Here is a 14,591-nt window from a genome sequence, read left to right on the forward strand (position 1 = left end):
AGTATTGCTCTAAAATTATTCAGGAAAAGCCAGACGAAGTGATGACGGTAAAGCATGCTAATTAAAAAAAAATATACTAAAAAGATTTTAGTATAATCAGGTATATAGTGTGAGGCCCACCAGAGAGATGCTTGGAGGATAACAATGAGAGAACAGGCCTTTCCTGTGGTAGCGCCCCAATTGTTGAGTGCTCTCCCCAGCCAAGCTTGCTTGGTGCTGACTTTGTCATCTTTCTGGTGCCAGGCAAATTTACTCTAGCAGACACTGTAAATTGCTTTAGGGTGGCTGTAAATTAAACTAAACTACCAGGATCTTTAACAACTGCCTAAGTTAAGCAGGTCCAGGGGAAAAGGGGGCACCGAGTTGGAAATTATATGGATTCCGATATCTTAGAATTACCAGAAAAATATGGAGTGGAAATCTAAACATTGAGCATATCTCAGCTTTATTGTCTTTCAGACCAAATAATGTGTACTATGATTGCTCTCAACATTTTAAAAATAGTAAAAATAACCCCCTAGTAAGTAGCCAATGGCAGGACAGAACATGAGCAGGGTGGGTTGCTTACCTGGCTTCCCAATGCAGAGGTCACTGCTAGTAACTGTAAATGAGAGGGGAGAGGTGGCAGGAAGTGTGATGCAGTGTGGGCACGGCTGCAGACCCAATTCAACCCTCCTGCTGCTGCCCCCACACCACACCAACCTCCCTACCCCTCTCACACTTACTGTAAGTTATTGGCAGTCACTTCCATATTGCCCTACCTCATTCTGCCCTGCCAGTCACTACTATTAATAATAATGATTATAATAATTTATAATATAATAATTTTTTATTTATACCCCGCCCATCTGGCTGGGTTTCTGCAGCCATTCTGGGCAGCTCCCAGTAGAATATTAAATACAAAATAAATTTAAAACACAATAATTTTTAGTATTTGTACCCCACCCATCTGACTGGGTTGCTTCAGCCACTTCCAGCATATACAAACACATAATTAAACATTAAAAACTTCCCTATACAGGGCTGCCTTCAGATGTCTTCTATAGCTTGCATAGTTACTTATCTCCCTGACATATGATGGGAGGGCATTCCACAGGGCAGGCGCCACTACCAAGAAGGCCCTCTGCCTGGTTCCCCATTACCTCACTTCTTGCAGTGAGGGAACTGCCGGAACGCCCTCGGTGCTGGACCTCAGTGTCTGGGCTGGACGGGGGTGGATCCGCTACTCAGACACTACTGAAAACCCCACATGTATGTTCTTTTACAGTGTCCTGTGGGGCTTGTTTAATGTCCACCTGTATGTGGTGATGGAGGAAGAAATGCTATGGTTACAGTAATTCTAAAACAATAGTTATTTTGTGGATAGGAAAACAGGGCAATCAGTAGAAGGAAATGGATGTTTTAGCCAGAAGACCAATACATTTGACATCCAGAGGGATCTGTGGAGAAATGGAACAACCAGACTGACTGCAGAATGAGTCCAATAATGTATATTATTTTGAAACCCATTATAAAATAATGAAGTAGTTATTTCCAGATTTTTACATATGAAAGGTTGTATAATAGTAATGTAGCAGACATTACTGACCAAACTGAGGGGGGCAGTGGAAGACGGGAGGGTCTGGCGTGCTCTGGTCCAGGGGGTCACGAAGAGTCGGACACGACTAAACAACTAAACAACAACAACAACAACAATGTAGCAGACAAACTCAAATAATATTGACATCAGAGCATTTGGACTGTGAAAAGTAAAGAATAAATTCCAGCATAGTACATACTGGAATTTAGAACTTTGTGTTTTCTTTTAAAGTAACTCATCTGCACAGTGAGGAAACAAATTTAAATGTCACATCAACTTTGTTGGTTTTATTTAGTAGATGAGGCAAAACTATTTTAAATTATTTCAGCTCTTAGCATTCTGTTTTCTGCAGAGACACACTGTGGAGAAGTCCGAAGAAAATTCTGCAGATATTAGTAATGAGAAGCAGATGGTGAAAAATAATGCAGGGAAAACAAATGGAGACATAAGAGACTATAAAGAGAATGAAGAAGAGGAAGAGGAAGGTGAAGAGGAGGAGGAGGAGGAGGAAGAAGAAGAAGAAGAAGAAGACGAGGAGGAGGAGGAAGAAGAGGAGGATGAGGAGGAAGGAGAGGAAGAACAGGAGGAGGAAGATGAAGAGGAGGACGACGAAGAGAAAGATAAGGAAGAACTGGGAACAAAAAAACCATGTGGTGAAGAGGACAGCAGAAGTGAACATGAAACAGAGGGATCAGATGAAAAACAAGACAATAATGAAAAGAAAGCATCAAAATTAAATATTCCCAAAAAATTAGCTGTAGATACTAGTTTTATTAAGTTAAGTGCTAGGCCTTCAGGAAATCAAACCAATTTAGATGAGAGCCTGAGAAAGGTCCAGAAGAATGACCCAAGCATGACAGAACTCAACTTGAACAACATTGAGAACATCCCCAAGGAAATGCTGGTGGACTTTGTCAATGCTATGAAAAAGAATAAGCACATCAAAACATTCAGTTTAGCCAATGTGGGGGCAGATGATAATGTTGCTTTTGCCTTGGCCAACATGCTGCGTGAAAACAGGAGCATCACTACACTGAATATTGATTCAAATTTCATCTCGGGTAAAGGAATTGTTGCAATTATGAGGTGTCTGCAGTACAACGAGAAGCTGACTGAGCTACGCTTTCACAACCAGAGAAGCATGTTGGGCCATCAAGCAGAAACAGAGATCGCCAGGTTACTGAAAGCCAACCCTACGCTGCTCAAGATAGGGTATCACTTTGAACTTCCAGGTCCCAGAATGGTGGTCACCAATCTGCTCAGCAGAAACCTCGATAAACAGAGGCAGAAAAGGATAGAGGAGCAAAAGCAGCAGCAACGAAAGCAGCAGAAAGAGCTAATAGCCATGTTAGAGAACGGACTCGGGTTGCCTCCTGGCATGTGGGAATTGCTAGGGGGACCAGTGCCTGCTTCGGTGATGCCTCCATCGATGCAACCTCCAATGCCACCAGTCCCCAAAGCTCCATCTGCGGGCAGGAAAAACGAGCCTGCAAGAAAACCAGAACCTGAAAAGGTCAGCAGCGGCGACTTCAAAATAGTGAAACTCAAGAGAACCCAGCGGAAACCCACCATAAAAGAATATGTGGAGCCTGCTGAAAAAACCAACCTCAAAGATGTGATCAAGACACTCAAGCCTATTCCAAGAAGACGGCCACCTCCTCTGGTGGAAGTCACTCCTAGAGATCAGCTACTTAATGATATTCGCCAGAGCAACGTAGCTTATCTGAAACCGGTGAGTGCAATGGGGTGAAAAAAGGAAGTAGGAAAATACTGCAATATCTTAAGATCTTTCATTCAAAATCGAGTCATTTGGGGATGACAACGGCCGTGTGTTGTGGAGACAATGGCCTGGATCCTAAGGGTGAAAGTGCACATTGCAAAGGCTGTGTTTCTGAGCCTTTAAATCAGGCACCCCCAAACTCGGCCCTCCAGATGTTTTGGGACTACAACTCCCATCATCCCTAGCTAACAGGACCGGTCGTCAGGGGTGATGGGATTTGTAGTCCCAAAACATCTGGAGGGCTGAGTTTGGGGGGTGCCTGCTTTAAATGCAAGGGTTTTCAATTTAGACAAAGTGTCGGTGTATCCCAACCCACCACCCTTGATCCAGATCATCACCCTACCAAGGGAGAGGGTAAGGAACAAATCCTTTACCTCCACTGTAGTCCCAGTCCAGAGCCACAATTTGCACTGGAAGAAAACTTTTGATTCACTTTAATGGGGACATTTTCCATATGCAGATTGCCCGCAGGGAATGATCTGCATATGGAACCATAGGATCATAGTCCCCCTATCTCCTACTCTTATTCTAATTTAAATTGGGTGTCATGTACTGGCAATTTGTATATATAGCTATTTGTATATATAGCTAACATTTGCAGTTATTTATTATTATTTAGTTTTAGCATTTGTATACTGTACCACATTTTGCAAAATGAAAACAAAAGGCAAAATAAACCACAGGGCAGTTTACAACATAGAACATAATAAACAATATGTTAATATATCCCATAATAGCCAGACAATACAAAACATTAGGATGGTTATGTAGATACAGTTAAGAATAATAAGCAATACATAGTAATAAATATAATAATAGTGCCAAATTATACACACTCTTATAAACCCTGTACAATCCAGAAGCTCATATAACTTGCTTATCTCAGATGCAACTATAAACATAATGCACATCTGATAACAACAGTCTCCTAAAAAAATAAGGGAGGGGGAAATCAGCAGCAGGATATCCAGTGCCCGTGTCACGCTGTTTTGCACCCTAAGCAAGGCTAAGTACTTGCATACACACATCCCAGATGTCTTGTAGAAAAAATGAAATACACAAAACTTGAAACTGCTAAATTTGTAAATTGCAGGAATAAGTAATACAACAATCTTTTATTTTCTTCCTCAAGTACAAAAGAAAATGTTTTAGCACACAAATAACTTTGAACAAACCTGTGATATTAAAATTAAAGCCTCTGAAAAGTCTCTGTTTCAAGCACATCAAAATATTACTTTCGGTGTCTTTTCCTTTACAAATTTTGTCACCTATTCCTTCAGCTGAAGTGTATCTGATGCTTGGGCATGCTCAGTTGATAAAGTTGCCAAGTTTAAGATGTGACTTTTAAGATTTAAAATGAAGTGCATTTTCACTTTTTATGCAACATAACCGCCACTCAACTCTGCAGTCTATTTCATATATACTTTTTAAACAATTCTAATGCATAAATTACCTCAAAAATGATGAAATTCTTCAAAATATAGAAGTAAAATACTATCAGAAATTTAGAAGACGTAACAAAATTAATCTGTGTAAAACTGTCCCTGAAAGGTCAGTACTGTGCCCCTCTGAGGTCTGTACTCTAGGCCAGTGTTTCCCAACCTTTTTTGGGCAAAGGCACACTTGTTTCATGAAAAAAATCTCGAGGCACACCACCATTAGAAAATGTTAAAAAATTTAACTCTGTGCCTATATTGACTATATAAAAAGTACAGTGGTGCCTCGCAAGACGAAATTAATTCGTTCCGCAAGTCTCTTCGTCTTGCGAGTTTTTCGTCTTGCGATGCACGGTTTCCCATAGGAATGCATTGAAAATCAATTAATGCGTTCCTAGGGAAACCGCCTTCAGACCAGGTCCGGGGACAGTCTGTCCCCCGACCTCTTCTGAAGGCTGGGGGGGGGGGGAAACAAGGGCTTTTCTTCCCACTGCCAGCCTTCAGAAGGCTGTTCTGAAGGCTGGCGGTGGGAAGAAAAGCCCTTCTTCCCACCTCCCGCCCCGCAAGCTCCGGGGACAGGAGGGCTTTGCTGCCGACCGCCAGCATTTTAAAAGCCCCTGCTGTCCCGGGGCGATTTTAAAATGCTGGCGGGCGGGAGCGAAGTCTCCGCTGCCCCGAGGAGATTTTAAAATGCTGGGGGTCGGCAGCGAACGCTTCGCTCCCGCCCGCCAGCATTTTAAGATCGCCCGGGGCAGCGGAGAAGTCTCCGCTGTCCCGGGAAGGCAGGCGGGGGGAGCAAAGACTTTTCCCCCGCCTGCCTTCAGAAGAGGTCCAGGACCTCGTTCCGATGCCCGGCGGCGGGGGGAGAGGTTCCCGCCCCACCGCCCGGCATCGGGGCATCGTTCCGATGCCCGGCGGCGGGGTGCGAGGTTCCCGCCCCCCCGCCCCGCTTCGGAGCAGCGTTCCGAAGCGGGGCGGCTGGGGCAGGTGTTCCCGCCCCCCCACCCCGCTTCGGAGCACCGGGAGAAGCGATCTCCCCGCAAACCCTTGCTTCAAAAGAGGTCCGGGGGCAGCGCGAAGCGCTTCCCGCTGTCCCCGGACCTCTTTTGAAGCAAGGGGCGGTGGGGAGAAGCGATCTCGGGCGCCGCGGCGCGCAGGCGCACTGCTCGCTCCTCTTTCCGCGCAGGCGCCTTCTCTCGCTCTTTCGCCTCCTTTTCTTTCTCTCTCGATGGTCCGCCTACAAAGGAGCGAGGGAGGCGCCCGCCATGTTTGGATTTGCATCCAGCAGGAGATGCCGCCGCCGCCCCGCCTCTCCCGCCTCCCTCCCACGGCACACCAGGCAAGGTCTCACGGCACACTAATGTGCCGCGGAACACCGGTTGGGAAACACTGCTCTAGGCAGCCTAAGAATAGCACCAGCCCTGAGGATATCTAAACCTTCAGAAAATGTGTAAGAAATGCAAATACCTCTCTGAACAAACGTAACTCTTAATTCCCCATTCACCAGAGAAAATTACAAACCTTCCCACCTTTCACTGGTTCACTTCCTTTTTCTTATCCGGTCTCTCACTCTGAGAGATCTTCACTTTACATACCGCCTCTCACTCACAGTCTTTTCACCATCCATCAGCCACTCTTATGGGGGTGCAGTCCTTGCACCCTAATAAACAAGGAGAAGGAGGTTTCTCCCCAGAAGGAGAGACACCAAAGGGGAAATCCCTGTGGTGTCTCCCTATTGAGGTGACCTCCCCCCCCACCACCACCACCACTGGTGATGGCCATGGAAGGAAAGTTTTCTGTCCCCTTATTTCCACTGCAGATATCTCATGAAGGCTGGAGGAAAGGGCTCCTGAGCCATGTGAGATGGGGGGAAAGGGGGAATGGCCTCTGTTCCTGACTTCTTACCTTAGGATCCAAAGCATGCAAACTTCATTTGTGCACACACATTACAGTGGTACCTCGGGTTAAGTACTTAGTTCGTTCCGGAGGTCCGTTCTTAACCTGAAACTGTTCTTAACCTGAAGCACCATTTTAGCTAATGGGGCCTCCTGCTGCTGCCGCGCCGATTTCTGTTCTCATCCTGAAGCAAAGTTCTTAACCCGAGGTACTATTTCTGGGTTAGCGGAGTCTGTAACCTGAAGCGTATGTAACCCGAGGTACCACTGTAATATTATGTAAATACTAATGATGGAATTTTTGTATTTTTTCTTATTTTAAAAACCCACATTTTTTTAAAAAATCCAAACTAAGATGCATGTTTATGGGTGGAACATTTACTGTTTTCAGAAGAGAAAGAATTTTAATAGTAGCTATCTAAAGGATCCCTTGCATCATGGAGGAACCCATGTTTTGCACCAGTTCCAGTCTCTGGCAATTTCGGCTAAAAGAGAGAGGCTGCCAATCAGACTACAAATAACAACAACAACAACAAACAACTTGTTATTTATATGCCGCCCATCAGACTGGGTCGCCCCGGCCACTCTGGGCGGCTTCCAACAAATTAAAACATATTCCCAGGCTCAACATGCAGATGTCAGTGGGGGTGGTGTTGCTAATATGGCCATATTACGCTGAGTGCAGCCATATTTTGCAGCTGTCAGGTGGATGGCATTAACACTTCATGCGCCTTTCAATGCTGTTGTTATCAGCATTTTTAGATCCATTATAATTGCAGCATTTAAGTCTGTACAGTGGTACTTCTGGTTACATACTTAATTCGTTCTGGAGGTCCGTTCTTAACCTGAAACTGTTCTTAACCTGAAGCACCACTTTAGCTAATGGGGCCTCCTGCTGCCGCCATGCTGCTGCCACCGCACGATTTCTGTTCTCATCCTGAAGCAAAGTTTTTAACCCGAGGTAATATTTCTGGGTTAGCGGAGTCTGTAACCTGAAGCGTCTTTAACCTGAAGTGTATGTAACCCGAGGTACCACTGTATTGGAAACTACCCAGTGCTGGCTTTTGGGTCCCACCCCCTCGGGGGGGGGGGGAGGGATGAAACATCTTTGTGAGCCTCCTACTTGAGTGGCCCCTCAAGGGGAGCTGGGTTCCTTCTCCTTCACCTCCATCACTGCTGACATTACTAATGGAACATTTGAACAGAAAGCAATAATGAGGAAGAGGCGCAAGTCCTAGAGAGGGCCTGAAAGTTGGCTGTGATCTCCTACCTGAGGGTGCCCAATAGTGGCAACCACTGGCCCTTCTGCTACAGTTTGTTTATTCTGATTGTGTTCTCATAAGGGCAACCACAACATATTATAATGATAAAGTGTATTCAGTGGGTCTCTGCATGAAATCTTACATATTGTGGCACCAATATATGCGAGTGATGTATATGTGTTCACACACACTGAAGAGGCTAAAAAGTGCCCAGATTTACCATTTAGTTCTTTTTAATTTTCCTTCTCTGGTCATTTTGCTTGAGGAGGAGCATTTGTTTGAAATCCTTCTGACCCCGGGTGGGGCGTCTCCAGTGTCAGCCACCAAGAGCATTGCAAGATGTGGAGATGCAGGGTGCATTTTCCAACAAATCCCCCCTCTCAATTACACAGCTGGAAAAGCTCACCCACATTAGATCTCTACCCTTAGGGTGTTTTGCATGCCTTGGATGTTTTCACTTGGATCAGGTCCCGTGTCCTGCACCTGTTAATCACTGAGGTCACCCATAGCAGTTACGTTTAATTATGTCTTCCTCGGTAGTTCAGAAGTAATTTTCCAAGCTTGAAAGTCACGCAATATACATTACACCTCCTGGCGGTTCCCTTCATTACGTTAAGACATCTGCGCTAGCTTCCTGTCTAGAAACATGGCAATCTAAAATCAGAGCCAGTTTTAATGCTTTCTGTTTTCGATCTGTTGTAGCATTCTTAGTTTTAACTTGAACTAAATAGCTGCTATAGACAAACAGCCTGGGCAGGGCTAGAGCATTTTATTGTATTTAATGCCCATCATTATTTCTCCTTTTTTTTATATACATTAGTCTAGTGGTTTAATTGTAGCCTTCCAAACTGTAAAACTTCTAGAAAGCTTCAGTCACATAAAACAACACAGGAGAACATTCCTCGAAATGTCCACTTTGTCAATTTGAGGACAGTTAAATGAGGCAGTGGCGTAGCGTGGGTTGTCAGCACCCGGGGCAAGGCAAGTAATTTGCACCCCCTAACCCGTGGATTTGCGCCCCCTAACCTGTGGATTTGCGCCCCCTAACCCGTGGATTTGCCCTAACCCCAGATGTTGCGCCCGGTGCAGCCGGCCCCCCCTGCACCCCCCACGCTACGCCACTGAAATGAGGGGCTTTTATTGCTAGTGAAAGGGGTGGTGGTCAGTTCACACCTTCTATTCCAGCACTTCTACTTCCTACAATCCATATATTCCCACAATGGAAAATCAGTGGAAATGGGTTTAGAAACATATAACACCGTAAGTCAGGACAGCCTGCAATTACCTTATAGAAGAAATTCCAGATACAGTTTGTGAGCCGCTGTACACCTCAGTGAAGGGAAGGAACAGGCTGATGTTGTGTGTGTGCATAAACAGATGAGACACACACCTGGCACTGAGTGTCTTCCAGCCACAAGCACCTTGCAAGGCTCGTTAGAGAACAATCAACAGTCAGCATACTCATCCCATCCATCACCTGAATGGCCTAAGCTTGTCAAGTTCAGCTGTTCGTCACACCTGCAGCTCAGTAGAATGCCTTTTTACCAAGCATATTGCAAAAAATAGTAACACAAAAAGCAAAATTATAAGCCCGGGACATTTCTAAAATTAAAAAAACCCTCTATATGTACTTGTGGTAGACAACAACTTATGCTGAGCCTGGTAATCAATTTATGTGGAAAGTAAGTTCTGTTGAAATGTATGGATTGCCTAAATTACACTTTTAGGATTTGGTTGTAAAGAGATCATCTATTGCTTGTAGTGGATTGAATTAATTGTCACAATGTGTCTGGTATATATATATTGAAGGGTATTTTGTTTATACCATGGGTAGGGAATTGAACCCAGTTACCATTCTGTTTCATTTGGAAGAAGATTGTGATGAGGATATATCTCGCCCTCCCCCACTACCTAAATTTACATTTCTTATTTTTGCTGCACAGGTGCCACTTCCCAAAGAGCTGGAGTAGTGACTCCCCATTCAGCTGAAGGAAACAACTTGGAGAAGGAAAGAAAAAGAACAAAACAAAACACACAGACTGTGCAAGTGTTGCTTCATATTGTTCCAGGGCCTGTTTCCTTCAAATGGAAGACATGGGAACAATGCTTAAAGCATGCCACCTGTTGAAGTGATGATTGAAAAGGATAGAATGGAAACAGTATAAATGGTTAATAATTCACACGTACGCTCTTGTAATGGGCTAGTGCCACCCTATAGTCTCCGTCAGCTTGCTGGGCTTTAATTTCAGAGGATAGGGGCGGAGAGCAGAGGGATATTATCGCCTATGTTATAACTTTTATAGATTTCTTCAGGAAATCCCTGTCGCAATCATGTTGCCTTCTGCTTTTAAACTTTACAGAAGCATATGGTGTCCTTTTGTGAGTTTTTCTTTTCCCCTACTCTCACCCATCCTTGTGGGGCATCTCTGTCTGCCAGCTTCAGCACAGGTGTGTGTTGGGTGTTTGGCAAACCGCAGCTACTTTCATCTTTATTGGATGAAGGATACTGCAACAGAAATGAACATCTACTTTCAGGGATGGTTGCTGTCAGTACTTTTTTCCCTGGGGGTACGAATACGCCTAAACATTTTGTGAATCTAACGGGAGAAGAAACTAAAAAAAATTTGTTTCTTCTCTAACACGGTGAATCATCAGTTCCATTGAATAGCATGGTGAATTGTCAGTTCCGTTGCAACCCCTGATGGTGGCCTCATTTCCTGTCCCGGTGTTTTAGATGGAAGCAAGCGTTTAATGTATGAAGTAGGAGTATGAAGCATGGTGATTGGTCAGTTTCGTTGTTACCACCTCCGATGGCGGCTTCATTTCCTTTCCCGGTGATTTTCTTGAGTCAAAGTGAGAGTATCCCTAAACATTTTTTTAAGGAAAAAAAAAGCACCAGTTGCTGTACATCAGCCACAAAAGCCGAGATATAGAGGTGTTGGCTGTGAAGACTCCACGAGCAGTGATTTCCTAAGGTTTTAGGAAACCGCTGGCAGGACATCCTCAGTGGGCTCTCCTTACAGCTACCAGCTGTTCCCCTTCCCATTTCTACTATCACATCCATCTAGACTGAAAGCTGGGGAGTAGCAATGGCTGCCCAAAGCTGCAGCTCCTCCTCCTTTACATTGCTGCGGCAGCTAGACTGGTAACTGGGAGTGGCCACCGAGACCCTATAACACCGGTCTTGAAAGACCTACATTGGCTCCCAATACGTTTCCGAGCAGAATTCAAAGTGTTGGTGCTGACCTTTAAAGCCCTAAACGGCCTCGGTCTAGTATACCTGAAGGAGCGTCTCCATCCCCATCATTCTGCCCAGACACTGAGGTCCAGCGCCGAGGTCCTTCTGGTGGTTCCCTCACTGTGAGAAGCAAAGCTACAGGGAACCAGGCAGAGGGCCTTCTCAATAGTGGCACCTGCCCTGTGGAAAGCCCTCCCACCAGATGTCAAAGAGAAAAACAACTACCAGATTTTTAGAAGATATCTGAAGGCAGCCCTGTTTAGGGAAGCTTTTAAAGTTTAATAGGTTGTTGTATTTTAATATTCTGTTGGAAGCCGCTCAGAATGGCTGGAGAAACCCAGCCAGATGGGCGGGGTATAAATAATACATTATTATTATTATTATTATTATTATTATTATTATTATTTGCATAGTCATCCACTCTGGCCCATAAGAGGGCAGGTGAGCAAGCAAATGACAATGAGGAGAAGCAGCAGCATGTCACGAGGGCTCTGGAGGATTGGCTTTTGCAGATACCTCACCCTACCACCCATGGCCATAAAAGCTGGCCTTCAGCTCTCAGCAAAGCTTGTCTTTGTGAAGACTTCATGTCTTATCAGGACTATCCATTTAGGTATAGTGTGAGTGGCCTACGTCTGTACCCAAAGGCAAATCGGGGAAGACAGCTGAAACTGGTTTGGAGAACATTTGACGCCACTTCCTAGTCTGATGTGCTGACAGGCTTGCATTCTTTTTTGACAGCTTCAAGTTACAGTGGGGCACTTTCTGCAATTTCATTTATTCTTCTTCATCACTGTCTAAAAACATGGCATCTCGGGCTCTTGGAGAAGAGTAGCTCTCCTTTCACCCCTGGCAGCTCCCCCCTGTCCTTGCTGCATCCCTGATTGTCTCTTTCCTTCCCCACTGTCAAGGCCACCCTCTGTATAGCACAGCCATGGGACTGCAGTTTCAGATATCCGCTGGGGCAGCTTGTTAATGGACTGGAGGAGCTGGGGCGGAGCAGAGTCCTTTGCTAGATGAGTGACTCCAGGTGCTTGGAGCACTGCCCAGCTCAGAACTGCAAGTTCATTACAAGCTGGAGGAGAAAACTAGGCCTGGTCCTTGCAGAAGATTGGAGATTAGTCGCTAGAGACAAAGGTGATAATCCACCCTTGGCCAATTATTTAGCAGTTTCTAAAGGCTGGCCTGGCCAATGACTTAATTGGCCAGCTCTTTTGATTTTTGAAGAGCGAAATACAGCGCTGCAATGTATGTAAGATGAAGACTCTCCCATATTGTGGGGGGGGGGGGGAAATATTTTGAAAAACAGGTACCGTATTTTTCGCACGATTGGACGCACCGGACCATAGGACGCACCTAGTTTTTTTGGGGGGAAATAAAGGAAAAAATTTTCCCCTTTATTTCCCCCCCAAAAGCAGGTCAGGGAAACCGAACCAGGTCGAGGAACAGCGGGATAGTGGCGCTGCGCCTCCCTGCTGTCCCCCAAGCTTGTGGGGCTGGCCGATGTCTGTCCGGCAGGCGGGGAGCTCTGCTTCAGGGCGCCCCACCCGCCAGGCAGCAGGCTGCTATCCGCAGCGTGGGGAGCCCTGTGGGGAACTCCTGCAAGGCTCCCCACTCTGCGGATGTATGCCTGGCGCGAGGGGCGCTCTGCTTCAGGGCGCCCCACCCGCCAGGCAGCAGGCTGCTATCCGCAGCGTGGGGAGCCTTGTGGGGAACTCCTGCAAGGCTCCCCACTCTGCGGATGTATGCCTGGCGCGAGGGGTGCTCTGCTTCAGGGCGCCCCACCCGCCAGGCAGCAGGCTGCTATCCGCAGCGTGGGGAGCCCTGTGGGGAGCCCCATGTGTTCCCGAAGCGCCTGGAGCTCTGCTTTCAGGGCGCCCGGCGCTCCGGGAAGCAGGCTGCTATCCGCAGCCTAGACACGGCTAGCGGAGCGCTAATCCCGAAGCCCCAAGCTTCGGGATTAGCGTGGCGCTTCGCTAGCCCTGGGAGAGCCACGCAACGTCGCGGGGCTCTCCCAGGGCTAGCGAGACCTTGCCGGCACCCAGAAGCTTGGGGCACGCTGAGCTCCGCACGCCCCAAGCTTCGGGATTAATGCAGCGCTCCGCTAGCCGTGGGAGAGCTGGGTCTCCCACGGCTAGCGGATAGCTTCCTGAAGCCTGGAGAGCGAGAGGGGTCGGTGCGCACCGACCCCTCTCACTCTCCAGGCTTCAGCGAAAGCCTGCATTCGCTCCATAGGACGCACACACATTTTCCCTTGCTTTTTAGGAGGGAAAAAGTGCGTCCTATGGTGCGAAAAATACGGTACATCTCCATTTCATTTGTGATCTTTTGCTTTTAGTACTGCAGGATTCCAGAAGCAATGAATATATTGTGGTGTGTGCATGGTGTAAATTCATCCACTTTCTCATTAACTTGTGACAACCAGCTTTATGCCTCTCATTTATTTATGCCTCTCAGCTTTATACCAGTTTATGCCTCTCATTTATTCACCACTACAGCACTTCCATTTCAAAAGCTGTAATGACATTGTTCCCCCCACAAGAGACACGCAAGCACCCCCCCTTAACACACTTCCCTTATGTAACTATCATGCATGCAGCTGTACCTAAAGAATGAGGTACACAACCACTTTGCTGATGGCAACCTACTTATAAGTTGAGGCCAACGTATTTCTCCTTCCTGCTCTGGAGACACTTGCAATACAGATCTGCAATGAGTAAAACAGGCACGTACGACATGCTTCTGTGAAAGGTGGACTCTGATATAACATGCAAACTTGAATTTTACTTATGGCAAAGGAGTACAGGCCCTTAAATTCAAAAGAGGCTTATGCTTCAGGCTTGCACAAACTTAAATTTATGTCACACTTATGCCAGTTTAAATTCGGAATCCTGCCGGGCAACTGTTCTATTACACTGAGACATACCAAGCTACCACCTAGCAGATTTATGCTGCCTTAGATAGATCACATTTTATCACTGTTTGGTTGTGGAGCTACACCACTTACAGATCAATGCAGCAGCTGCCTCCAAGGATAACAACTAAGACAACCTAACCTCACAGCTTTTGTGGTGTACTTTCCACTGACTGTAGCAACAATGAGGAACCTGCAGCCCTACAGATGTTGGACTTCCATCATCCCTAGGCGCCATGGCTCATCATCAGGGATGATGGGAATTGTAACCCAATATCTAGAGGGCCACAGGATCCCCATCTCTGTACATGAACATATCTTGAAAGCAGCTCATCACCCTGTTAATCACAATCAAACTCACTAAGAACACACAGGCTTTGAAATGCTCAATGCAGCTTAGCTATGTAAAATCAATCAACAAATAAGTTTCACAAGCCCCATTGTCAATGAGCACAGCCTTCGATCAGGGTCAGGACATAAATTTCAG

At 46.1% G+C, this 14,591-nt stretch overlaps 1 protein-coding gene across 3 annotated transcripts in view; it reads left to right on the forward strand.

Annotated features, from left to right (window-relative positions):
- Positions 1–11,561, forward strand: part of LMOD3 (leiomodin 3) — a 31,863-nt gene extending 20,302 nt beyond the window's left edge. The window contains exons 3-4 of one of the 3 annotated variants that reach the window (XM_077925049.1): positions 1,932–3,311; positions 9,896–11,561. In XM_077925049.1, coding sequence (XP_077781175.1) covers positions 1,932–3,311; positions 9,896–9,922 — 1,407 coding nt within the window. In that variant the 3' untranslated portion in view covers positions 9,923–11,561. The remainder of the gene's footprint in view (positions 1–1,931; positions 3,312–9,895) is intronic. The other 2 variants (XM_077925048.1, XM_028719429.2) reach the window with 2 other exon arrangements.
- The last annotated feature ends 3,030 nt before the right edge of the window (positions 11,562–14,591 follow it).

This window comes from Podarcis muralis, chromosome 2 (genome assembly GCF_964188315.1).
Source record: "Podarcis muralis chromosome 2, rPodMur119.hap1.1, whole genome shotgun sequence".
NCBI lineage: Eukaryota > Metazoa > Chordata > Lepidosauria > Squamata > Lacertidae > Podarcis > Podarcis muralis.